Source organism: Lepidochelys olivacea, assembly GCF_965140295.1.
Source record: "Lepidochelys olivacea isolate rLepOli2 genome assembly, chromosome: 3".
Taxonomy (NCBI): Eukaryota; Metazoa; Chordata; order Testudines; family Cheloniidae; genus Lepidochelys; species Lepidochelys olivacea.
Window position 1 is genome coordinate 4,648,276 of NC_140413.1, and position 26,292 is coordinate 4,674,567.

Sequence of the window (26,292 nt, forward strand, 5' to 3'; positions counted from 1 at the left end):
TCTGTGACTACATGTGGGATACCTCACCCAGTGCACTAAATGCCCCAGTAACAACTATGTGGGTGAAAAGAGACAGTTGCTACACTCACAAATGAACTCACACACAGGGAAAGGATAAAAGATGAAAACACCCTGTCGCCTATGAGTGAACACTTTTCACAGAGCAATCACTCCATAGCTGACCTCTCAGTCCTCGGCCTCAAAGGAAACTTGCACAACACCTTCAAAAGCCCAGCACGGGAACGTCATAACTTTGCTAGGCACTACAAATCATGGACTGAATAGACACTGGATTTATGGCTTATTACAATAATCTATATCCCACTTAACAACCCCCCCAGCCTTTCCCCATCCCTTTCCCCCTATGATTGGAGATGTACTAATGGGCCACTTCACCTTGAATGGTCCTTTGACATATGCGCTAACTACTTTTGCTCAACGATCTGTTCCATCTCGCATTTAGCTGTGACACTCTGGTTACCTTTCCCAGACCTGCAGAAGAGCCCTGTGTAAGCTCGAAAGCTTGTTTCTCACCAACAGAAGTCGGTCCAATAAAAGCTATTGACTCCCCGCCTGCTGGGGCCGACCTGGCTACAACAACACGGTACACACGCTCTCTACGGACACTTCCGTGCCATCTCTCTGCTTCCCTGCAGTAAGCTGAGCGCGAGGGTGCGCTGCTAAACCCAGAGGGGTGGTTAAAGCCATCCCAAACCACACATTATGGTTCAAACCAAGCCACAAGCAAGCCGGCCGGAAGGGAGTGCCGCCTCCTAGACCCAAACCTACCCTACAGGACACAAGTTTCCATCTTCAGTGCTGGCTGGAAACTGCAGCCGGTGGCCCCAGAGCCACCTCCGCAGATGTCTGCTGTCGGCCCTGCGCCCAGGCGGCAGGAAGGTGAAAGCATCTAGCCTGTCTAGCCGACTAGCCTGCTGCCCCTCCCCGAGGCAGAACAGCCCAGGGAGAGCGAGGACGTGGCAGGAAGGTCAGAAGAATGGGCTGGGGGGTAGGGCTGGAAGTCCAGAGACACCGGACAGGGGCTCTAGAGACTGGGGCTTCTTCCCTTGTTCAGCTCCATCCTTCTCTTGTGACTGTGAGCAGGTGGCCCCACACATAGTCGGCAATACCCCTCTCCCCCACGCCCAGCCGAGAGGCGCACGGAGGCTGACGTTGGCAGAGTAGCCGCAGCAGCCGTTGAAGCAGGGGCTGCTGATTTGGGGCAGGAGGGGGAAAGGATCCCCCGTGCTCGGCCCCCCGGGGTGCCTCCTCTCCCTCTCCAGCGAGGGCCAGATCTACACTCAGGCGGTCAGTCGGCCCAGCTACGTCGCTCGGGGGTGTGTGTGTGATTAATCCACACCCCTCAGCAACGCAGTGAAGGCGATCTAACCCCCGGTGTAGACAGCACTAGGTCGATGGAAGAATTTTTCTGTCGGTCTGGCTACTGCCGCTCAGTGGAGAGGCCGGGGGGGGAATGGGAGAACCCCTCCCACAGCGCTGCAGCTAGGCTGCTGTAGCATTTCAAGCCTGAACAAGCCCTAAGCCCCCGCGGGGAGGAGCCAGCGGAGACCGTGGCTGGCAGAGCAGTGGCAGAAGGAGCTCAAGCGGGAATCTCAGGACGCTTCACTCTGACCGGACTTTCTCTGCCCTGCCAACCTGCTCCCTCACCTTCACTTCAGCCTCACCCCACACCTGCCCCTCTCCCCTGCCCTGTCCCCTTCCTCCCTTCCCTGGCCTTTCTGTTTCGCGAATCCCCTCCTAACTATACCCACCCCTGCCCCGCAAAAATGATAGCACTCACATGCCATTGGAGGTCACCACATTGATCGCTTGGCTTCTGCGTGCCAGCCCTTTCCCCCACCCCGTGTCCGATGGATGTAGGGCAGGGACTGTCTACTATTCTGTATCTGTACAGCTCCTGACACACTGGGACCTTGAGCTCAGGCAGTCCTGAGGCACTATGTTCATAAACATGATTAATACGCTTTCAGCTTGCAGCTCTGCTAAGAGACCCTCGCACCCCTGTCCTTAGCTAGCCAGGCAGTTGCGGGGGAAGCTTCCACCTGTTGAGCTAAAGGAGTAAATCCATCAGCTGGCAGTGGTAGTAGGTTGTAAACTCCCTGCAGTGCTGTACAGTCATTGGTGCATGTGATGTGATGGGTTCACATGGCGCCATCGGCCTCGGCTGAGGAGAGCCAGCCGAACGCCCTTACCCCGTATCACGGAGATGTTCCTCAAGGCAATGGAGTGCTCCCAGTCCTTCAGCCTCAGGTCCTCGGTCACGTCGTTCAGGATGGCCAGCTCGTGCTTCAGCTGCTGCTCCATGGCGATGTGGATCCGCCTCATCTGCCGGGCGTCCTCCGTGGCGTTGCTGATCAGCACCTGCAGGTCCTGGATCCGGGTGTGGTGGAGGCCCACGTCATAGGAAAAGGTCCTGTTGATGGTGCCCACGGCCCCGCCCACCTCGGTCAGCTGGTCACTCAGGCTCTCCACCTGGGCGGCCAGGTGGGTCAGGAGGCTGTCGTGGTGCTCCAGAAGCAGCCGGCTGCTGTTGCCCTCCACCCAGAGCCTGTAGGTCTCCAGCTGGGCCATGTCGCTCTGATGGTTCAAGCTGTCTCTCAGGCTGGCCACGGCCTTGTCCGTTTGGCTTGCCTGCGTCTGTAGGCTCCAGAGGAACCCCTCCAGCTTCTGCAGGGAGCCCGTCATCAGGAAGAGGGAGTCTGAGTGATTCTGCAAGAGATCCTGGAGCCGCCAGATGTGGTCCAGGATGTCCCCTTTGAGCGGCAGCTGCAGCAGCTTGAGCTGCATGTCCCTGATGCTCTCGTTCAGGCGGTTCACGTTCCCTGTCAGCGCCTTCAGGTCCTCGGGGGAGCTCTGTGGCCTGGAGACTGCAGGAGAAAGAGAGGAACCAGGTGTCAGACGCGCACAGGGAGTCGGGAGGGGGCAGGCCGAGAGCCGCTGGTAACAGCAGCTCCGGTCCCCAAGGAACATTCCTCACACCTCCCTCCCCACCTGACAGCTGCCACTGTGCAATACGGCCATTGGTCTGCACGGCCCGAAATTGATAGCACCACCTGCAGGTGCACACAGGGACCTGAATATGGCTCTTGGTCATTTGCCTATTCCCAAATTCTGGCCCCAAGCTCTAGACGTGTGGAGGGGACCGTCTGTGCCTAGACCTACACCTATCCCATCTGAGTCCCTATCGGCCACCGTCCCTGTTCCCTAGACCCCGCAGGGGTGGGGATCTGTGCGGGACTGGGGAGGAAACGCACATGGTCTCCTTCAACCACATGGAGCTGGCCTGGGAATACACTCAAGTCTGGCTAGTGACCCATACATTGCTTTATGTCTCGGCTGAGTGCCTTGAACATCCCTGGGTTTGGGGCAAGGTTCTGTGCTGCATGGGTGGGGAGTCAGAGTTGCCAGAAAGCTGGGGGTGGGTGTGCTATGGGGCAGCAGATTATGGCTTGGTCTGGATTTAGTTTTCCTGCATTTAACCTTCCAGCTACTAAAAATGTCCATTTCCCTTCCCTAAGCGGCGCTAAAACCTGCCCGGCTGGGCTTTTTATTTTTGGTCTGTAATTGTGGCACAGTCAGGTTTCCTGGCTGGCCAGGAATTGGGGACCAGGATTGAGTTCTTTGCTCTCTAATTAACACCAGCAGCCTGGCTTTGTCAGCTCCTGGAGTGGTTTGCAGTGCTTCCCGGGAGCTGTCAACCAGTCAAACGAGGAAGCAGAGATTAAAGGGCTGTCAAGGTTAACTAGACAACTCGGAATGTGAGGGTATAAATTAAACCCTTCCTGAGTTAGTACTTGGCTTTCCCCTGGAGGCCTCTCACACAGATGCGTCTGCTGCATTGTCTGTGGTAGAAGGATCTATAGGCAATGCCTTGTCCTTTTGCCACTGGAGACTCCAGTCAGGTCACTCACAGGTGCAACGTGTGCAGTCAGAGTGCAGAGGTGCCCTGAGCACACCCGTATCCCCCTGGCCAGGCCCCCTACCTGGGAAAGCACCAGGCAGCTGATTAGGCCAGGTGGAGGCTGCTTGGCATTGCACCAAGCAGCCGGAATGCGGCCCGGAACCTGGCCCTTTCAGACTCGCCTGTGACTGCACCGTCGGCGTTGGACCCACAAGACGTAATGACAAATGGCTTTAATGCCAGCCTCTGGGCTGGTGGGATGCTGCCAGCCTGTTAGGCCCAGCTGGAACCTAATCCCTCTCCACGGCAGCCCATTATTTCCAGGGGACCCTGCAGGAAATCGGAGACATCGGCCTGATTAATGCAGTGAGAAGCTTGGCAAAGCCCGCGGGGAGGTGATGGCTCCCAGCTGCCATAGCTGGCAGGACCATTCTCCCCCGTTGTGCAGCCAGCCCTGGAGTCCTAGCCAAAAGTTCTAGCTGGGTGACTACCATATGCTGCTCTACACTGCCCCTGCCTACAGGATTCTTCCCCCCTTCCTGTCCCAAGAGCTGCACCTGTCGGGGGCACTGTGAACCCTTCAGGAAACCGGCTGTTTCCCTACCGGTGTGACCTGGGTACAAGCTGATTTTTAGGATCTACCCTAGACCACAAGCAGGTGTGTGACATCCAGAGAGGTCTGCAGTCAGTGCTGAATAACTTGCCCCCTCCCCCTGCCTGGAATCACCCCACCCCATGGATTTGCCCCTCAGCCACTGCTGGATGCCAGCCCCTCTCTCAGCCTTGGTGGCAGTAGTGGGGGGCAGGAGGGGGGGAGGGCAGGGAGAGGCTGGCAATGAGCTCAGAGAGGTGCCAGGCGGAAGAGGAATCCAGCAGCACCTCACCACCAGCTAAGAGGGAGAGTCAGGTGCCTTAGTTGCCATGGGTCTGGTTCTGTGCTGTGCCTCCTGGAGCCTGGGGGATGGGGCCTATCCAAGGTGAGATGCTCCAGGGGTTCAAATGATCCTGAGTGTAAGTTACAGCAGCCCAGGGGCTGCTCTAACTTATAGCAGCCGCTTGTCCCAGTCTGCAGTGCAGCTAGGAATCCCCCTAGCACCCTGGGCTAAGAGCTGCTCCGCTCAGCAACCGTCTTGGGGTGACACAACAGCAACTGTATTGAACCCTCAAGCGTAGGGACAATACTACAGATGTTACCCTAACCTGCCAGTTGATGGCGCTCTCTAGGTGCGCGAACGATATGCAAACACTGGGATGCTGCTGCTGCTTTTTGCATGCAACTCATGTAACACTACACCCTGTCCCTTCCTGCCCCCTTTACTGGAGCAGGTCGCTTGAGCGGGAGGGTGTCACGGCATCCCACGCTTGCTGTACCTGCATCGGTGCAGTTGTGTCCAGCTAATAGCCGGGCAACACCAGCACCAGGACCAGCACCCGGCCACACTGGCACGGAGAGTCTGGAGCAGAGGAAAGCTTCTCTCTCCGTGAGTGCCCAGCTCAGAGGGAGAGGAAAAGTACAGCCAGCAAAATCCAGGCACCGCTGAGACTCACCGAACCAATTCCTTGCCATCACATTGATGCCACCTTGGTCTCTCCTGTTCTCCGCCCGTGGCAGAGACTAAAATGCTTTGGTCTGCCTAAAGTTTGTGGGCTTAACACTGACCTATCTGGATGAAATGTAATGACCTGTGATACACGTCAGGCAATAGGGTCTGCTGGCCCCTTCTGGCCTGAAACTCTATGAAAACAAACTGAAGCAGCTGTTCTCTGTTATGTCTCCGCCGTCGGGTATCTTGGGCTCTTCCAGGGCTGGCACCAAGCACTGCTGCCCGGGAAAGGTGGCAATCTGCTCTTTCCAACTGCATGAACCTGCAGGCTCCCAATGGACTAAACCCAACACTGGCCCTGCACTGACTCTTGCCTGTCCAGGGGCCATATTTTGCGGGGAAAATCCCACAACTGGGAACAAAGGGAGTAAATGTGACTCTGACAACTTTGCTTAAAAATAAATGGAAAATGTGTCAAATGGCTTGGGGTGGGGGGTTGGGATGTTAGAATGAGTCCCAGGGGAGATGGACTGTGGGGGCAGAGTGCAGGTGACACAGTCAATGGGGTCAGGAAGGAATTTCCCCCCAGGTCAGATTGGCAGAGTCCCTGGGGGAAAGTCGCCTTCCTCTGCAGCGTGGGGCACAGGTCGCTTGCTGGTTTGCACTAGTGTAAAGGGTGGATTCTCTGTAACTCAGCGTCTTTAAATCAAGATTTGAGGACAGCAGTGACTCAGCCAGAGGTTGTGGGTCTAGTACAGGAGCGGGTGGGCGAGGTTCTGCGGCCTGCCATGTGCAGGAGGTCAGGCTAGATGATCCCGATAGTCCCTTCCGGTTTTGAAGTCTGTGAGTCCATGAATACTGCCTGGGAACTGCAATTGACCACAGGGATGTGACTGCCACGTAGGCAGTGTGCATATATGCTAAGCAGGCACAAGTGCAGGCATGCACACAGAGACCCAGAGTTTGCCTGATCTTTAGAGGTGCCGAACACCCAGGACTCCAGTGCTCTGCCCTTCTGAAAATCAGACCCCAAGGAGCTCTGTGTTCAAAATTCGGCTTGGAAGTAGCAGCTGAAACAGTTAAGATCAAAGATTCCCCAGACCTGAGTTGAGAGGTGGACCCATTTAGAAGGGAAGGGGGACAACACCATGCTCTGGATCCAGGCTCGGGATTTCATTCCTTTCTCTCAAGTTCTATTTATTGTGCAGCCTGAGGTGTGAGGGATCAAAGCCAAACCCAACCAAATAAAAAATCATCATCAGTTAAAATTTTATTAGGATTCACCTGGCCGAAAGCCATCGGATCTGGGAATCGCCTAGCAACTTACCCTCTTGTTTATAAAAAGGAGGAGAAACAAAATGAGGACATTTGGTTCAAATTACAGAGTGGGGCCTGTATATACAGAGGGGACACACACACACACACTTCCAGGGCTTCTGGCTTGGATCCACCCCCAGCAAACACACTGGGTGAAGTTCTGAAGTTCACACTTATTGCAAGGTTAGCAGGGGACTGATTTAACAGGATATTGCTTGAAGGGGAACGGGATGGCTGGATTTTAGACAATAGTCTGTGACGAAGGGGGGGAAATGCCCACTGAAATTCTAGTTGCCAGCAGAAATCACTCCTCTGGCTAGTTCTTGGTGAGGTGCCCCTGTGTTTACAGCTCTGTGATGGGAAGGTTGTTGCCATAATAGAAAGGAGTCATGTATCTTCCCAAGCCGCAGAGAGATGGAAAAAAAGCTTTTTAGATCATCATCCACTCTTGTCTCTTCCTGCCATTGCAGGACTGTTCCCTATGGGATGCTTTCCAGTGTCTTGTCCAGTCCGTTCCGACATGTGCCAGGACATGGGACTTCTCCTAGGAGACCATACTGTACGCAGAGATCTTGCTGGGGTGAGTAACCTTGCATCTAGCTTGATTTGAGTGCAAGGTTAAACTGTAAGCAAGGGTGTGACAGGCTGTGTGCTGGAGTCCCAGATGGTGTTTTCAGGCTAATTGAGATAAGCTGGAAGACCCTGCACTGATAAGCTTGAAATGTAGATGAGGTGAGGACCTCAGTGATTGGGCCTTACATGATCTGCAAAGTAACGGGTCCTTACGTGCTCGGTATGATCCCCAAACCAATTAGATTCAAGAAGTAGATGTTAGTAGCAAGGAAAAATGTGTATAAACCTAATATCTTTCTTTGACAGGCTAACAAGCATTGTGGATGGGGGGCGGGGGAAGCAGTAGATGTGGTATATCCTGACTTTAGTAAAAAGAAAAGGAGTACTTGTGGCACCTTAGAGACTAACCAATTTATTTGAGCATAAGCTTTCGTGAGCTACAGCTCACTTCATCAGATGCATACTGTGGAAACTGCAGAAGACATTATATACACAGAGACCATAAAACAATACCTCCTCCCACCCCATTCTCCTGCTGGTAATAGCTTATCTAAAGTGATCACTCTCCTTACAATGTGTATGATAATCAAGGTGGGCCATTTCCAGCACAAACTTCCAGGTTTTCTCACACACCCCCCTTCCAAAAACCACACACACAAACTCACTCTCCTGCTGGTAACAGCTTATCCAAAGTGACCACTCTCCTTACAATGTGTATGAAAATCAAGGTGGGCCATTTCCAGCACAAATCCAGGTTTTCTCACCCCCCCCCCACCCAAAACACACACACACAAACTCACTCTCCTGCTGGTAATAGCTTATCCAAAGTGACCACTCTCCCTACAATGTGCATGATAATCGAGGTGCACATCCACCAATGTGATATATGCCATCATGTGCCAGCAATGCCCCTCTGCCATGTACATTGGTCAAACTGGACAGTCTCTATGTAAAAGAATAAATGGACACAAATCAGATGTCAAGAATTATAACATTCATAAACCAGTCGGAGAACACTTCAATCTCTCTGGTCACGCAATTACAGACATGAAGGTCGCTATCTTACAACAAAAAAACTTCAAATTCAGACTCCAGCGAGAAACTGCTGAATTGGAATTCATTTGCAAATTGGATACTATTAATTTAGGCTTAAATAGAGACTGGGAGTGGCTAAGTCATTATGCAAGGTAGCCTATTTCCCCTTGTTTTTTCCTACCCCCCCCCCCCGATGTTCTGGTTAAACTTGGATTTATGCTGGAAATGGCCCACCTTGATTATCATACACATTGTAAGGAGAGTGGTCAGTTTGGATGAGCTATTACCAGCAGAAGAGTGAGTTTGTGTGTGTGGGGGGGGTGAGAAGACCTGGATTTGTGCTGGAAATGGCCCACCTTGATTATCGTGCACATTGTGGGGAGAGTGGTCGCTTTGGATGGGCTGTTACCAGCAGGAGAGTGAGTTTGTGTGTGTATGGGGGTGGGGGGTAAGAAAACCTGGATTTGTGCTGGAAATGGCCCACCTTGATTATCATGCACATTGTAGGGAGAGTGGTCACTTTTTGCGAATACAGACTAACAAGGCTGTTACTCTGAAACTTGACTTTAGTAAGGCTTTTGATACTGTCTCATGTGACCGTCTCATAAGTAAACTAGGGAAATACAACCTAGATGAACCTACTATAAGGTGGGTGCACAACTGGTTGGAAAACTTCTCAGAGAGTGGTTACCAATGGTTCACAGTCAGGCTAGAAAAGCATATCAAGTGGAGTCCCACAGGGATCTGTCCTGGGTCTGGGTCTATTCAGTATCTTCTTAAATGATTTGGATAATGGCTCAGAGAGTACACTTATAAAGTCTGCAGATGATACCAAACTGGGAGGGGTTGCAAGTGCTTTGGAGGATAGGATTAAAATTCAAAAGGATCTTGACACACTGGAGGATTGGTCTGAAATTAATGGGATGAAATTCAATAAGGACAAATGCAAAGTACTCCACTTAGGAAGGAACAATCAGTTGCACACATACACAATGGGAAATGACTGCCTAGGAAGGAGTACTGCGGAAAGGGATCTGGGGGTCATAGTGGATCACAAGCTAAATATGAGTCAGCAGTGTAACACTGTTGCAAAAAAGCAAACATCCTTCTGGGATGTATTAGCAGAAGTGTTGTAAGCAAAACTTGAGAAGTCTTCCGCTCTACTCCATGCTGATTAGGCCTCAATTGGAGCATTGTGTCCAGTTCTGGGCACCACATTTCAAGAAAGATGTGGACAAATTGGAGAGAGTCCAGAGAAGAGCAACAAAAATGATTAAAGGTCCAGAAAACATGACCTATGAGGGAAGATTGTAAAAAGTTTGGAGAAGACTGAGGGAGACATGATAATCGTTTTAAAGTACATAAAAGGTTATTATAAAAAGAGTTGGGTAATAAATTGTTCTGCTTATCCACTGAGGACAGGACAAAACAGGAAGCAATGGGCTTATATTGCAGCAGGAGAGATTTAGGCAGGACGTTAGGAAAAATTTCCTGTCAGGGTAGTTAAGTACTAGAACAAATTACCTAGGGAGTTGTGGAATCTCTGTCATGGGAGAATTTTAAGAGCAGGTTAGACAAACACCTGTCAGAGCTGGTCTAGATAACATTTAGTCCTGTCATGAGTGCGGGGGACTGGACTAGATGACCTCTCGAGGTCCCTTCCACTCCTACGTGTTTATGATTCTATAAGGTGTGTACGGTGTGACATGATTTGCAATTGTGGTTTCACCCTGTATCTAAACCCCTGCCCCTGGGCCTGGCATAGAGCTGCTACGCACCTCAGAGCAGAACCTGAGTGACGAGGCAGAGTTGACCTGAGCTTTTGGATCCCAGAGAACTGGAGGAAGTTTGCTCCCAGAACTTGGTGAGATATTCTGGATAAGCTGAGTGGAAAAGGGCTTGGAGAGAATCCCAACATATACCACCCCTCTAATTATCTCCCCGGCAGAGACCTGTGCTTCCAGGGCTCTGAGTTCTAATCTTGCTGGTTCTCTGAAGGCCCAACTTTCTCCTGAGATTCAGTTGATTTCCGTAGCACCCAGGGCTGCACACAAACACGCAGAGTAATATGCTTACCACCTAAATAGGCAGGATAGATAAAGGAAGCATTCTCACCCTCATTTTACAGGTGAGGAACAATTAAACATCCAGGGATGAAGCAAAGCCAGGGATGGCAGGGTTGGGTGTTTGAGACATGAAAGAGCATTGTTTCCTCATTAGAAATGAGTCTCTTTCTGTCCTTCCGTTTGTCTCGCTGTCTCAATCCCCAAATGGCCACCATCCCTCTCATAGACATTTAGATGACTTCCCAGGGAAAGAAAGAAATTTTAAATTGCACTGAATGCATCAGAACTGCAATGACTTTTAGCTAGTGGACCACTGCCCTCTCTTGGGTGGCCTCAGAACTGTCCCCCTGTGTGTCACAGGTGCCCTATCTCGGTCAGTGCATGAAGATTCTCCTTTAGAGGGCCGTGCTTGGAAGAACCGTGGTCCGAATCCCACTGTTGCCATGAAGTCACAGGTGGCCATGGATTTGTTACAACATGCATCAGTGAGTTAAGAGGGAAAACAACCGTACTGGAACATTGTAGGGGAAAGGATAAAAACGTTAAATTCAGGAACTGAGCCTCCTTCCCCCATACCAGTGCTTCTCACCCTATTGACTATTGTGGGGCACATATGCAGCCCTCTACATGTGATGTGGGCCGCATCCACACAATATATATACTGCCTGAATGGCCCTGAGGATGTCACGCGGGCTGCAGCTGTGTGCTGACTGGGCCGCAAGCAGCTCACAGCCTGAGAACCACTGCCCCAAACACTACAACGGATGTACTTGCTGTGCAATGCTGGCTTGTGCTTTTGCAGATTCACAGCAGCCAGCTGCAGCCTTCCCAAGGCCTGTATTGGTGCCACACGTTCCTTCAGCACGCTGTGGAGTTCCTAACGCATCCACCCGTCACAGTGAATAATGTGATCTCACCCCACCCTAGAACTCGCCTGAGACCAACAGGCTGAAACGAACGGGGAGGTACCAGACCAGGCCATTGCGATGCTAGGACCAGCCAAAAAACATTGGGAAACTTTCAAGAAATGAAAACACCTCATGGTTTTTTTGTTTTTTTTCTTAAACAACAACTCTCATATCTCCAAAACGCCTTGTCCCATTTGCCTCAAACTTTCCACAAAATATGTACCCTGGCGTAGGATCATTCATGAGAAATTACAGATGGCTTGATTTAGTTTTGGCTAAATCAGAGGGATGGGGGTGGAAGTTGGTCAGGACTGGGTTTCTGCTGGAAAGCTAGGTAACCCACTGGCAAAGTGTGTGAAATGTGCCCCTCCAGTGGCTGGTCTATTACAGGATAATAGCCTACTACCATTAGCTAATCGGGTAATTCCTTTAGCTCAAGGATGGAGATCCTGGCTTCAGACCTTGAAGAGGGACATCACACTGACTTTTATCTTTTCCATACAGAGGCTAATGTCTCTCCAGAATAAAAGCCGCAACTGCAGTTCCACATGGTGGGATAAAACTACGGACGCTACTAATCCTCATGCTTCAGGGCATGAGGTGATCAGCAATGGGGTCAGGAAGGAATTCCTCTCATGAGACACTATAGCACAAGTCGGTAAGCTACAGGGATTCCTCAGAAACACTCCACATTGGCCCTGGTGACAATACCACGCTCAATGAACCACTTTCAGATATATTTCCCATAGCAAGACAGCTGCCCACTCTGTTAACAGCTGGGTCCTTCCAACCCAGCACCCCATTGCTCCCAGCCCGTTGCAAGAGCTATTAATTACCAAGCCCCAGAATCCGGCGGGTAGAGAGCACGAATCAGGCTCCTAACACTTTGCACAATTATGGCACTATCGAGCCAAAGCCCTTTGTTCATTTGGGGCTTGAATCTTCCGAAATCCAAAGAGGGCTTTGTCAGGTAGGTCAGCAGCAGTGGGATCAGGTTGTTCACCTCAGGTCATTAGCCCTTGTGAAGTATGATCATCCCTGTTTCCCACTCTTTTTTTCTGGCAGCAATGGCCAAGTGACATATAGAGGGAAGTGCAGGGATCTTTAAATACATGTGAGCTCCAGCTACAGCTGCTATGCAAAGCGGCTGCCCATCCAGGGGATGTTTCTGGGGACATGTGGCCTGGCAGGAGTGCCCCTGGGCTCCAGCAGTCCCCACCCATGAGACTGTGCGTAGCTGGGTGAAATGTAGAGCAGCCCTGGTGGTGCTCTAAGTTGTGTCTGGAACTGGACTGGTTTCCAGGCAGCATTAGGATGGGGAGTGAGTAGAGGTGCATTACGGCCTCTATTGCCTTTCCCCTCCAGTCCTGTAATAAGGGCCTGATCCAAAGCACATGTGTCAGGGCTTGAGATGCTCACTATCAGAGGTTGGGATGAGACCTACATGAGGGGCAGCTTATCCCACGTCTGCTACAGTGGGATTCTTACTCCTCCGAAGCAGTCTGGCAGTGCCCACTATCGGAGACAGGACCCTGGGGTAGGTGGACCTCGGGTCTGATCCAGTCTGGCTGCACCTACTGGAATCAGTGGAAAGATTCACAGTGGCTTTGGATCAGGACCTAGGAGCAGTTCAGCAGGACCAGAGGACCTACTGTTTTCAACCTGCCAATGTCCCTTTAACAGGCAGGTGGGGCTGACCAAACACACTTACACTTTAGCGTGTGGAGGGAAGATTTCTGAGGGTGCTGGGGATCTACTGCAGAGAAAGAATAAGCTCTTCTGAGCTGTGATGGTGAATCCCCCACTGCAAACAAAAATAAAGAGCAAGCAACGTTCGCAGCAGAGCAGAGAGCTCCTAGGAAGAGGGTTTCCAGCGTGAAGACTGAATTATCCGGCACAACAGAGGAGGTGAACAGGAGTGAGGAATAGCATCAGATCCACAGCCACAAGCAGGTGGCTTTGAGAAAGAAACAAGATACATCAGGCGACCAGACTCTCCCAGATCACCTGACCCAGCCAGGAAGATGGAGCTCTCCAAAGCCGGGCTGAGGCACATCTGGCAAGGAACCCCAATGGCCAAACCCTCTGATCAATCGCAAAGAGGATGTGAGGCTCCGGAACTCATCTGGGGGCTAAGCAGTTTTCGGGTGTGTTTGGTACTTGGATGGGAGACTGCCAAAGGAATCCTAGGAAGTGGCATTGGTGAGGCAGTAGCAAGCTTGTTTCCTTGGCAATAAGTGATAAAGCAGGCAGAGTTGTAGGAAAGAGATCTTTGCTGTGCGTGGCCAGAGGCCAGTGTCACATGCTGAGAAGTGTTCATCTCTTGGCCTGGCCACCGCCTTGCATTCCAGAGCATTAGGATGTGATTGTTCCCCTCTATTTGGCATTGGTGAGGCCTCATTTGGAGTACTGTGTCCAGTTTTGGGTCCCACACTACAAGAAGGATGTGAAAAAATTGGAAAGCAGAGGGCAACAAAAATGATCAGAGGACTGGAACACATGAGTTATGAGGAGAGGCTGAGGGAACTGGGATTGTTTAGTCTGCAGAAGAGAAGAATGAGGGGGGATTTGATAGCTGCTTTCAACTGCTTGAAAGGGGGTTCCAAAGAGGATGGATCTAGACTGTTCTCAGTGGTAACAGATGACAGAACGAGGAGTAATGGTCTCAAGTTGCAGTGGGGGAGGTTTAGATTGGATATTAGGAAAATCTTTTTCACTAGGAGGGTGGTGAAACACTGGAATGCGTTACCTAGGGAGGTGGTGGAATCTCCTTCCTTAGAAGTTTTTAAGGCCCGGCTTGACAAAGCCCTGGCAGGGATGATTTAGTTGGGGATTGGTCCTGCTTTGAGCAGGGGGTTGGACTAGATGACCTCCTGAGGTCCCTTCCAACCCTGATATTCTATGATTATATGATCACACCAAACTAAGAGCCTCCTGGAATCTGACTATCCTTTTCCAGTCACACCCATCACACGACAGCATTAGGGGGGTGCGATGTGGCTGGACGGGGCATTTGTTAAGTAGGGTGAAATGCCACACTGGCTAATTACATTATTTTCCCCTACATTCCACTGCAATCTCACTGCTCACCCTACCCTAAGCCACTCTGGGGTCTTGCTGGTTCAGCGTGGCTGGTCTGTTCCACCCCGCAGCTGGAAGATGCTATAGAAATATAAGATGTTGCCTGCATCTTAACATGCCACCCTGCTGGCCCAGTGCTAGTTCTCTGGTACTGCCCTGGCGCTGAAAACCCTCATCGCTCCTGGGAGTCAGTGGGTTGAGTGCAGGACTGGGAGGTCAGAGGGTGCACTCAGGGCCACAAAACTTCTTGCCAGCTGAGTCAGGATTTGAACCCGGGTCTCTCAGTGTGGAGGGGACAGAGACTTTCCATCACCTCAAAACGTATGGGGGGTTTACAGGCAGGGTCAGAGAGTGGAACAAGCCCAGATGGAAGGAATATACCCTGCTCTATGCCAGAGACCCTATTTAGATGGGCAGCTGGAGCTAGGTTAACGTTGCCTGGGCACTGTGGGCCAAGCAAACATATTGGCCCCCCCTCCCAAATACCATCACGGGGCTGCAGTCAACTGGAAACTAGTTCTTGGAGCTCCAAATAGCCACTTGCCTGTTTTTGCTGTTACCCTTCTGTCCTTCTCCACCTCTCTGTCCATGCTACCCAGGGAAGGAAGGAAAACACTCTGTTTGAGCAGCATGACCAGAACAGGTCCACCCTTCAGGGCCTGCTCGCAGCTCTGGTTCTTACGTAGCACGGGCCTTATTGACCCCGCTGCTCTCGCCCTCTGAGGCTGGGGAATTCCAGCAGAAAACGTCACAGCGCTAGTGAGGCCAGAACTCAGAGCCTTCCAGCCCCAAAAGGCCAAGCCCCTGCCACGCAAGCTGAAGGAGAAGCACTATTAACCTCCCAAGGCCTAGGACCTGCAGTTGGGCAGCTCTGATTCCATCCCACACGAGGCAGCGGTCACCCACCCAGATCATTACCACACTTTTCACTGTGGATTCTGGCTGACACAAGCCTTTGTGTTTAGATTAAGGAGCCTTCAGGGGTCTTCTGTGGTTTGGAGGGAAGGCCGGGACATTCCGTCTCATCGGCGAACATTAGTGAACAAGCCGCACCTTCCCCTGGGGCCAGCAGGCCGCTCAGGCTGTGCAGATTCCCTTGTCTGGCTGCCACCTCCTATGGACCGCTGCTCAGCTGTTCGCTCAGCCGATCGGACCCATGGAAACCAGACCGCAGTGCATTTGTAATGCTAGGGTCCTGTCCTCGCCGCCCCACAGCCTGGCCCCGAGCTGAATTCGGATCTTGCTGAATGCCCCTGCTCCGCCGAGGTGATGACAGGCTCAGAGCTGGGTAAGGTTCCCAACCCGACTCGTAATTCCATTAGGCTAATCAGCCACATGGTACAGTTCAGTGAATCCCACTCATGCAGAATGACTTTGATCGCTCCCAGAGACAGCCAGAGAAAGGATGTTGTGCAACTGGCATCTGGGGAGTTTGGGGGACAAAATCTGCCAACTAAATAATCCAAGCATGGTGGCTAAATCCTGGCCTCACTGAAGTCCGTGGCAGACCCCCCACCAACTTCAATGGGGCTAGGATGGCCCTCTTTAACCCAAAGAGGGTTTAAACTGCTGCCTTGCTTTGCCCAGGACCAACAAAACCAGATGCCTCTGTGACATTGCACTCCGTATGTTTTATGGAAATATACTTATGAGTGTGAATATGATGTAACTGGAATATACTTTATGCAAAAGGTCTCTTGTAAGGTATCATAACAAAGGTTATAACCTACTGAATATATTCCACCTATTTGTATGCATGTATTGTTTTTGTATCTGAAGCTAGAAATATGAAGTATAACTCTGAGGTCCTATTGTAATTATGCAAAGTGTGGGCCATTAATGGTGGTTTAGAATCTTGATGGCTCCCATTAACTAGGACAATTGGTTGTAAATGGCTCTGTTTACTTGCAAACCTTCCTGTGTACATGGGGGCAAGCCCTGGAAGAATGGAGGCTGGGGTCTAATACTGGAATTCATCTTAAATCTGGTACTTTTCCATTTTAGAAGGAGGGTTGGGGACCCAGTGAGACAAAAGATTCCCGCCTTGTGCCAAAGCTATAAAAAGGGGTGAAACAGGACAAAAGGGTCACAGTCATGAGAAAACCCCTGCTTATCACCTAAGATGTCTGCTGGAACTAACAGGGACTGTACCCTGGGGAAAGAAAGGTAAGCAGCAGAATACGGACCCTGGACTTCAGGAAAGCAGACTTCGACTCCCTCAGGGAACTGATGTGTAGGATCCCCTGGGGGAATAACATGAGGGGGAAAGGAGTCCAGGAGAGCTGGCTGTATTTCAAAGAATCCCTATTGAAGTTACAGGGACAAACCATCCCGATGTGTTGAAAGAATAGCAAATATGGCAGGTGACCAGCTTGGCTTAACAGTGAAATCCTTGCGGATCTTAAACATAAAAAAGAAGCTTACAAGAAGTGGAAGATTGGACAAATGACCAGGGAAGAGTATAAAAATGTTGCTCGGGCATGTAGGAATGAAATCAGGAGGGCCAAATCGCACTAGGAGCTGCAGCTAGCAAGAGATGTTAAGAGTAACAAGAAGGGTTTCTTCAGGTATGTTGGCAACAAGAAGAAAGCCAAGGAAAGCGTGGGCCCCTTACTAAATGAGGGAGGCAACCTAGTGACAGAGGATGTAGAAAAAACTAATGTACTCAGTGCTTTTTTTGCCTCTGTCTTCACGAACAAGGTCAGCTCCCAGACTGCTGCGCTGGGCAACACAGCATGGGGAGGAGGTGACCAGCCCTCTGTGGAGAAAGAAGTGGTTAGGGACTATTTAGAAAAGCTAGACGTGCACAAGTCCATGGGGCCACATGTGTTGCATCTGAGAGTGCTAAAGGAGTTGGCGGCTGTGATTGCAGAGCCATTGGCCATTATCTTTGAAAACTCATGGCGATCGGGGGAAGTCCCGGATGACTGGAAAAAGGCTAATGTAGTGCCAATCTTTAAAAAAGGGAAGAAGGAGGATCCTGGGAACTACAGGCCAGTCAGCCTCACCTCAGTCCCTGGAAAACTCATGGAGCAGGTCCTCAAGGAATCAATCCTGAAGCGCTTACACGAGAGGAGGGTGATCAGGAACAGTCAGCATGGATTCACCAAGGGAAGGTCATGCCTGACTAATCTAATCGCCTTCAATGATGAGATTACTGGTTCTGTGGATGAAGGGAAAGCAGTGGATGTATTGTTTCTTGACTTTAGCAAAGCTTTTGACGCGGTCTCCCATAGTATTCTTATCAGGAAGTTGGGGAAGTATGGGTTGGATGAGTGCACTGTAAGGTGGGTACAGAGTTGGCTAGATTGTCGGGCTCAGCAGGTGGTGATCAATGGCTCCATATCTAGTTGGCAGCCGGTATCAAGTGGAGTGCCCCAAGGGTCGGTCCTGGGGCCGGTTTTGTTCAATATCTTCATAAATGATCTGGAGGATGGTGTGGATTGCACTCTCAGCAAATTTGCGGATGATACTAAACTAGGAGGAGTGGTAGATACGGTGGCAGGTAGGGATAGGATACAGAGGGACCTAGACAAATTGCAGGATTGGGCCAAAAGAAATCTGATGAGGTTCAACAAGGATAAGGGCAGGGTCCTGCACTTAGGATGGAAGAATCCAATGCACTGCTACAGACTAGGGACTGAATGGCTAGGCAGCAGTTCTGCAGAAAAGGACCTAGGGGTTACAGTGGACGAGAAGCTGGATATGAGTCAACAGTGTGCCCTTGTTGCCAAGAAGGCCAATGGCATTTTGGGATGTATAAGTAGGGGCGTAGCCAGCAGATCGAGGACGTGATCGTTCCCCTCTATTCGAGATTGGTGAGGCCTCATCTGGAGTACTGTGTCCAGTTTCGGGCACCACACTACAAGAAGGATGTGTAGAAATTGGAGAGAGTCCAGTGAAGGGCAACAAAAATGATTAGGGGTCTGGAACACATGAGTTATGAGGAGAGGCTGAGGGAACTGGGATTGTTTAGTCTGCGGAAGAGAAGAATGAGGGGGGATTTGATAGCTGCTTTCAACTACCTGAGAGGTGGTTCCAAAGAGGATGGTTCTAGACTATTCTCAGTGGTAGAAGAGGACAGGACAAGGAGTAATGGTCTCAAGTTGCAGTGGGGGAGGTTTAGGTTGGATATTTTTAAGGTCAGGCTTGACAAAGCCCTGGCGGGGATGATTTAATTGGGGATTGGTCCTGCTTTGAGCAGGGGGTTGGACTAGATGACCTCCTGAGGTCCCTTCCAACCCTGATATTCTATGATTCTATGAAAGGATTGGGGCCTGACTAAGGAGGAGTCTAGTCTGTGAAAGAAACTTATTGGAACGTTTCTGAGGGTGAGATATTACCTGTAATCAGTCTCTTAATGTATTAGGCTTAGACTTGTGTGGTTTTGCTTTATTTTGCTTGGTGACTTACTTTGTTCTGTCTGTTATTACTTGAAACCACTTAAATCCTACTTTTTATGCTTAATAAAATCACTTTTGTTTATTAGTAAACCCAGAGTAAGTGATTAATACCTGGGGGAGCAAACAGCTGTGCATATCTCTCTATCAGTGTTATAGAGGGCTGACAATTTATGAGTTTACCCTGTATAAGCTTTATACAGAGTAAAATGGATTTATTTGGGGTTTGGATCCCATGGGGAGCTGGGTGTCTGGATGCTGGAGATAGGTGACCTGCTGAGCAGTTTTCAACTAAAGCCCGCAGCTTTGGGGGCGTGGTCTAGAACCTGGATCTGTGTTGCAGCCGGCTAGTGTGTCTGGCTCAACAAGGCAGGGTTTTGGAGTCCCAAGCTGGCAGGGAAAACGAACTCAGAGGTAATTTCAGCACATCAGGTGACAGTTCCAAGTGGGTCTCTGTGACCAAACTCGTCACAGCCTCTCAGCCAGGACTCAAGCGGACAGGAGAAAGCATTGAAAATGCCATAGCCTGGGGAGCCGAGCCTGGGGAGATGGGAGCTGCAGAAATGTAGCAGGGCACAAGGCAGAACCAGAGAGATTCTCTAGTGTCTTATGGGCAGGAATGAGCCAAGGAGACAGTAGGGGGATAGGGGAGCAAGGGCACCCCAGCAAAGCTCTTGGAATGCTACAAGGCAGGCCTGAGCTGGGAGCACAGCACAGTGGGGAGGTGGAGGGGGGCTCCCATAACACTACAGGGCAGGGCTGAGCTGCAGGATTGGACGGGAGCCTGCACGTTTCTTTTCCTTGCGTAAGATACAGACCCGGGGGTGCTCGAGAGCGGACGGCGGCATGACTAACCCAGAACACACATGCAGAGCCCAGAGTCCAGGGCCAGGGATCCAAGGCAACTGCACCCTACCGGGGTGGGCAGAACGCAGCAGGAGCTCCCGTTCCTGGAACGGATCCGGGAGGCGGCCGAGTTTTACCCTTGTTGTTGTGTTCAGGACATTTTGGGTGAGGTAATATCTCCGGTTGGACCAACGTCTGCTGGGGAGAGAGATGAGCTTTCCAGCTTACTGTGTTGGGCCAGTGAAAGCTATTACCTCACCCACCTTGTCTTGCAAATATCCTGGGACTGACTCGGCTACAACACCACAGCATGGGACAGGTTGTTCTGTTAGCTTGTTTTCCTCCCCTCGGATCGCAGTCGAGTCTTTTCCCTTGGCCAGGGGCCTGGCCGGGATGCTGCACTCAGCAGCCAGGTATGTTAAAGGTGGCGCTTTGAGGAGACAGAGGGTTCGGAGTCTTTAGGACCAGCAGCTGGTGTTTGCTGGGTGCACTGGGCCCAAAGCCCGTTTATCTTTGTAAGGACCCTCTGTTCTCCTGTCTTCTTCCCCACCCTCTCCCCTGAGAGGCAAGGGAGCAGCATTTGTATGCGGGGTTGGCGTAGCCGTGTTGGTCCAAACCTGTCCCTCTCACCAGCAGAAGTTGGTCCAACAAGAGATATTCCCTCCCGCACCTTGTCTGTCAATTATCCTCTTTTGACAGATGGGGAAACTGAGGGGAGATGACTTGCCCAGTTAGTTCAGGACAGAGTCTGCAGTAGAACCCAGGAGTCCTAGAGCAGGGTCGACAGTGCAATTAAAACCCCGCCGCTGGCCTGTGCCAGCTGACATGGGCTCACAGGGCTCAGGTGACAGGAGTTGTTTACCTGCAGTGTAGATATTCAGGCTCAGGCTGGAGCACAGGCTCTAGGACCTTGCAAGGTGGGAGGGTCCCAGAGCTCAGGCTGCAGCCAGAGCTGGGGGGTCTACACTGCAGTTAACCAGCCCCACAGTCCCACACCCAGGAGCCTGAATCAGCAGGCGTGGGCCAGCCGCGGGGTTTTAAGTGCAGTGTCGTGACCAGCCTCCTTTCCTAGCCCTTTCTCAGCACACAGTGAAGAAGCAATTTTTTCAGGCAGGTGTATTTCGGAAAGGAAATGCTCGCGCAGCCCAGAAACAGGGCTTGATCCCTTACAGCCTGATCCAGCACCCCACGAAGCCGATGGAAAGAATCCCATTTGCGTCAATGGACTTTGGATCAGGCCCCTGCAGCTCTAGATGACACCTGCTGCATATTCTTAGGGCCAAACCTCAGTAGATGGATCCAGGTCCAGAGCTGCCGGGAAGAGGCAAGTTCCCAAACTGCCCCGAAAGCCGAGGGCGTTCGCATCCAGTGGTTCTGATCAGAGCGAGGACATTGTGACCACTGGAGCAGAGGTGACAGACGCTTGCTGTGAATGGGCGAGGTCTGGGGCTGGGGGTGGGCATGGAGGAGCCTGGGGCACAAAGTGAGCTCGGGGAACGCCTGGGGCCCCGGCAGAGGCAGGAGCGGCGGGTGGGGCAGATGCCTTGGCCTCGGAGAGGCGTGGCAAGCCGAGGAAGTAGCAGGGACCGAGCACCTGCAGCAGCATGAGGTATGGCTACACTGGAGCTGGGTGGAGCTCCCGGAGTCCAAGCCCACCCATCCTCCTGGGTCCGAGCTCCGGGGGCCAGCCCGAACCGCCAACGCTGTCCACTCTGCTACCGTTAATGTGCTAGCTACCCGGCCCAGGACGCTCGCTCCCAGCCGCGGTGTAGCCATAACCCATGGTGTCCCCGCTCCCCACCCTGGCACCTAGAACAGCCGTCCTCCCACCCACCTGGCACCTGGCCTCCCACCTCCGCTGCTGGCAGCATCTCCTGCCCTGGAGGGGAAACAGCCCTCCTCCCCCAATCCCACAAATGACACATCTCCACCAGGCTGCCCCTTCCCCGCCCAGCCCAGCGCTGAGGGGGCTGGGCCAGAGGAGGCCTGGGGCCCAGGCTGCCCCTGGGTACAGAGAAAGCATTGCGGTGGTGGAACCATCAATCACCTTATGTCCACTATTTCCCCCATCGCTCCCCCAGTTCCGCCACCTCTACGTTCAGGGAGGATTTCGGTGCACCCTGGACGTTGACCCATTCACCCAGAGAGATCCACTCCCCTTTCGACCCATGTAAATAGCCCCCAGTCCCTTTCATCCCAGTACGCTCCAGTCTCTGGAATACGAGAGCACGTCAGCCCCGGGCAAAGGTTTGTTTTCAACGACACTGAGCCCAGACTGTTGCTTGAGCCTTGCATTCAAACAGTGTTTGTTCGCTGCACTCCTCCCAGCTTCCTCTGAGCTCTCTGAAACCTCTGAGACTCGGAAACTAATCGTTGGCCTGCATATCTGTGCTAGAACACCTTCTCTCTCATGTTTTCCCCCAGAAAACATGATGAAAACATATGAGATCATTGGGATTTATATAGACAGGTTTGGCAGCTTCTTCCTATGTACTTGGCCTGCGGGATAGAAAGTCAAGCTAGGGCTCTCCTTCCAAGAAAAGGATATGTGTTGCCTGGGTAAGCATGAGAGGAGTGTGGCCTAGTGTTCTAAGCAGGGAGTGGGAGCCCTCTGGTTGGAGCAAGTCACTCAATAGTCCTGTGACTCAGTTTCCCCACCTGTAAAATGGTAATTGTAACATTTCCCTCCCTTACTGGGGTGCTGGGAGGATGTGTAAAAGCTCAGGTTAGTACATTAGGGATTATTATTTAGGGTCCAGTCCTGAACATAAAAATGGTCAGACTGGATCCGACCAATGGTCCATCTAGCCCAGTGTCCTTTCTTCCAACAGTGATCCATCCCCTCTTGTCCAGTCCCAGCTTCTGGCAATCAGCGGTTTAGGGACACCCAGATCCTGCAGTTGTGTCCCTGACCATCGTGGCTAATAGCCATTGATGGACCTGTCCTCCATTAACTTATTTAATCCTTTTTTTAACCCAATTATACTTTTGGCCTTCACAACATCCTCCGGCAATGAGTTCCACAGGTTGACTGTGAGTTGTGTGAAGAAATACTTCCTTCCGTTTGTTTTAAACCTGCTGCCTATTCATTTCATTGAGTGAGCCCTAGTTCTTGTGTGATGTGAAGGGGTAAATGTCACTTCCTTATTCGCTTTCTCCGCACCAGTCCTGATTTTATAGATCTCTAGCATATCCCACCTTAGTCGTCTCTTTTCCAAGCTGAAAAGTTCCAGTCTTTTTAATCTCACTCAGGCAAAACTCCCGCTGAGTTACTGTATACATAGTCTAGCTGCCCATTATGACAATAACGGTTCCTTGTGCTGTGGTCCTGCTTTGATCCTAATTTCAGCCCCTTCCCCTCATCTCCTGTACCCTGAGAACCAGCCTTGCGAGCAGCTCTCATATTAAACCCAGTTAAAAACAGGTTTTAGTAATAAATGAAGGTGTTAAGTTGCGTATTTCTTCGGCACAACACAGGGAAAGATTCTCTCCAAGGGTGCTGAACTGCAACCTGCCTCATCTACCCCAACACAGACACACACCCGTGTGCACACACATTCACATTCATTCACAATTTTTCACACTCACCTGTTTGCACACAGAGACACACGCCTGTGTTCACAGGCATTCACACAGTAGGTGCATGTTTACATTCACTCACACTCCTATGTGTACACACACACACATTTGCATATTCAAACACCCTTCTAAGCACACGCTCACATTCACGCATACACATTTTTACTTTATGTACACACACACTCGCACAAACACACTTACATGTACACACACAATTCTATTCCCTGTAGATTTTATCATTCGTCACTGTCGTATAAGCACTGTGCAATAAGCAATGTGACCACACATTGACACACTCACCTGTGCACACACTTAGAGCACACACAGACACCTATGTGCACACAACCCCCATGTGAATGGCACACGCACACAAGTATATGCACACTCATTTGATCTGGAAATTTACGCCTTGGAGCCTGAAATTCAGCTCTGACCAGAACATAAAACTTTCTCATGGCAGCTCCCTTTCTCTCCATTGCAACACTGCACCAGCCCACTAAGCATAACACCCAGAGTGCCTGGTAGCAAAGCTCCCCAGATTGCTCATGCTGAACACGTGGGAATCGAGACATCCTAAGTTAACAAGAAAATTTCAGCCTGATTCCTTGCCAGGTTTCCAAGTTGCATTATCAGTTACTGAGAGGTTTTTAGGGCTCTGATTTCTATTTCAGCACCCGGTCTTTAGAGATTGATTGATGCTGAGCAAAATGAGAAAAATTCAAACTGACTGCATGAGCAAAATGAGAAAAATTCAAACTGACTGCATCACAAAGAGTGCATGGGGTGTTCCGCTCCTTGAATCAAGAGTTTAAGAGACCAATTCTCGTCTCACTGATGCACTGTAAAACTGGAGAAACCCCACTGATTGCATGGAGTAAAAGTTCTAAAAGGAAAATCAGACCCTAGCGGTACAAAAATATAGAGAGGTAGAGATTTCTTTTCTGGCCATGTACAAACTTGAAAACATTCCCTATAGGTAATACACTGTATCTGAATTCATCTAAACGGTTCCTCCTTTCTCGGCTTGTGTTCTGGCAAACCCATCTTCACTGCATATTGGGACTATGTTTAATCGGGTCAGGGGTTGGGAACAACCATCCTGAAATTGGGGCCCTGATAATGGCTGAGTTTGTAATGTTAACTGACCCTTTGGCATCATCTGCACAACAAAAATAACCATGTGTAAATATGGTTGTGGCCATTTTTAAAATATATGAAGAGAATCATGTTTTAGCTGGAGCTGGTCCAACAATGTTTTTTTCTTCCCATAGTAAATTTTGGAGTTTTGAAACCAAACCAAATCACATTTCATCCAAAAATCAAAATATTTTGATTCTGAAATGCTGCTGCAGTGCCTTCTGGGAGTTGTCATTCTGGTGCCTCATAATCCCCATTCTCCTCAGTAGGCCAGGCTCCCTCAATGGACTACATCTCCTGTGATACATCATGGGCTCCCTTCGCGGTGATAGGAGGCCCTGTCTCATGGCAGTGATGCATCCTGGGAGATGTAGTCCAGCTGGGGAGCCCGACCCACAGAGGGGAATGAGCCCAGGAGGAAGCCAAACTACAACAGGCATTTTGGGATAGAAATATTTCAATTTTCAGCCAAAAACATTTTGGTTGTAGGGCATTTGGGTTTTCAACAAAGAATTGAAATTTTCCATGGCCAGCAGACAGTTTTCACTCACACACACACACACTTATTACGTAAAAAAAACAATTATTCTTTAACAGTTTCAACAGAAACCTTCTGATGAGCCCTACTTTTTAACCATGGTGAGTAAAACATGCTTCTCTACCAGACGTCTCAGCACCAATTTAGGCTGAGAGCTCTTTGGTTCAGGGAGGGTCATTTCATTTTACAGATGTGTAGCACCTACAATAAGTCCCTGACCCTTGCTCCTCTAGGCACTACTGCAAATAGTAATTATTATTTTTATTTATTTGTATTACCGTAGCACCTAAGAGCCCTCATCACAGACCAGGACCCCGTTGTGCTGTTCAAACACAGAACACAAAGACCTGCCACAAAGGCCTTACAAACTAAGTATAAGATAAGAGACAACAGAGGGCCAGAGAGAGAGGAGAGCACAAGGAAATAATGAGACAATGCTGGTCAGCAAGATAAGCTGTGTTCCCAGAACTGGTACCAGCAGCCTAACTTGTCAGGATTTGTGTAGGCCTCACAACAGAGTAGAAGTGCCTGAGGAACAAATATCTAATCATGGGCTCTTCAATCTAGCAGAGAAAGGTCTAACACAATCCAATGGCTGGAAGTTGAAGCTGGACAAACTCAGACTGGAAGTAAGGTGTACATTTTTAAACAGAGGAATAATTAACCACTGGAGCAGTTTCCCCAAGGGTCGTGGTGAATTCTCCGTCACTGGCAATTTTAAACTCAAGACTGGCTGTTTTTCTAAAAGCTCTGCTCTAGGAATTATTTATAGGGCAGGTCTCTGGCCTGTGTCATCCAGGAGGTCAGACTAGATGGTCACAATGGTCCCTCCTGGCCTTGGAATCTACGACTATGATAAAAGAATTTTGAAGAAAGATAATGAGTTTTGTGGATGTTTCAAGAGGATTTGCTTCACACAAGTAGGGGGAAAAACATGTTATAACATGGTTAAGCCAAAACTATACTTAAATATGGATAGTTTTGATGTGTAGGTGGGCATTAGTGTTCGAAAGTTGCCAATTAAGGAGCAATCCATTTTTCTGCGCTGGGTCTGTTGGTAATCCACTTGTTTAATCCAGAATATTTTAAAAGACAAATTCGAGTTTCTCCATGGAGGAGGAAACAGTGGTGTTAACATTATGGACCTTTGTGTTCAATCCAAAGTATATTAGATGAATCCAATGGAAACAGACAGGAAAGGAGCCGGAAGGTCAATGAGAATATTGAGGTTAGCAAACTGGACTCTGACATTACAAGCAGAGTTACTTGTTATTAGCCCCCGGGGCATGATTACTGGAACTTGCATCAGATCTCACTGCTAAGAGGTTTGCCTAAGATGAAAGGAA

General features: G+C 50.3%; 1 protein-coding gene across 1 annotated transcript in view; it reads right to left on the minus strand.

Moving 5' to 3' along the window:
• The window catches only part of SCARA5 (scavenger receptor class A member 5), a 138,383-nt gene that overhangs the window by 57,951 nt on the left and 54,140 nt on the right, over positions 1 to 26,292 (minus strand). The window contains exon 4 of the mRNA XM_084622354.1: positions 2,214 to 2,888. Coding sequence (XP_084478480.1) covers positions 2,214 to 2,888 — 675 coding nt within the window. The remainder of the gene's footprint in view (positions 1 to 2,213; positions 2,889 to 26,292) is intronic.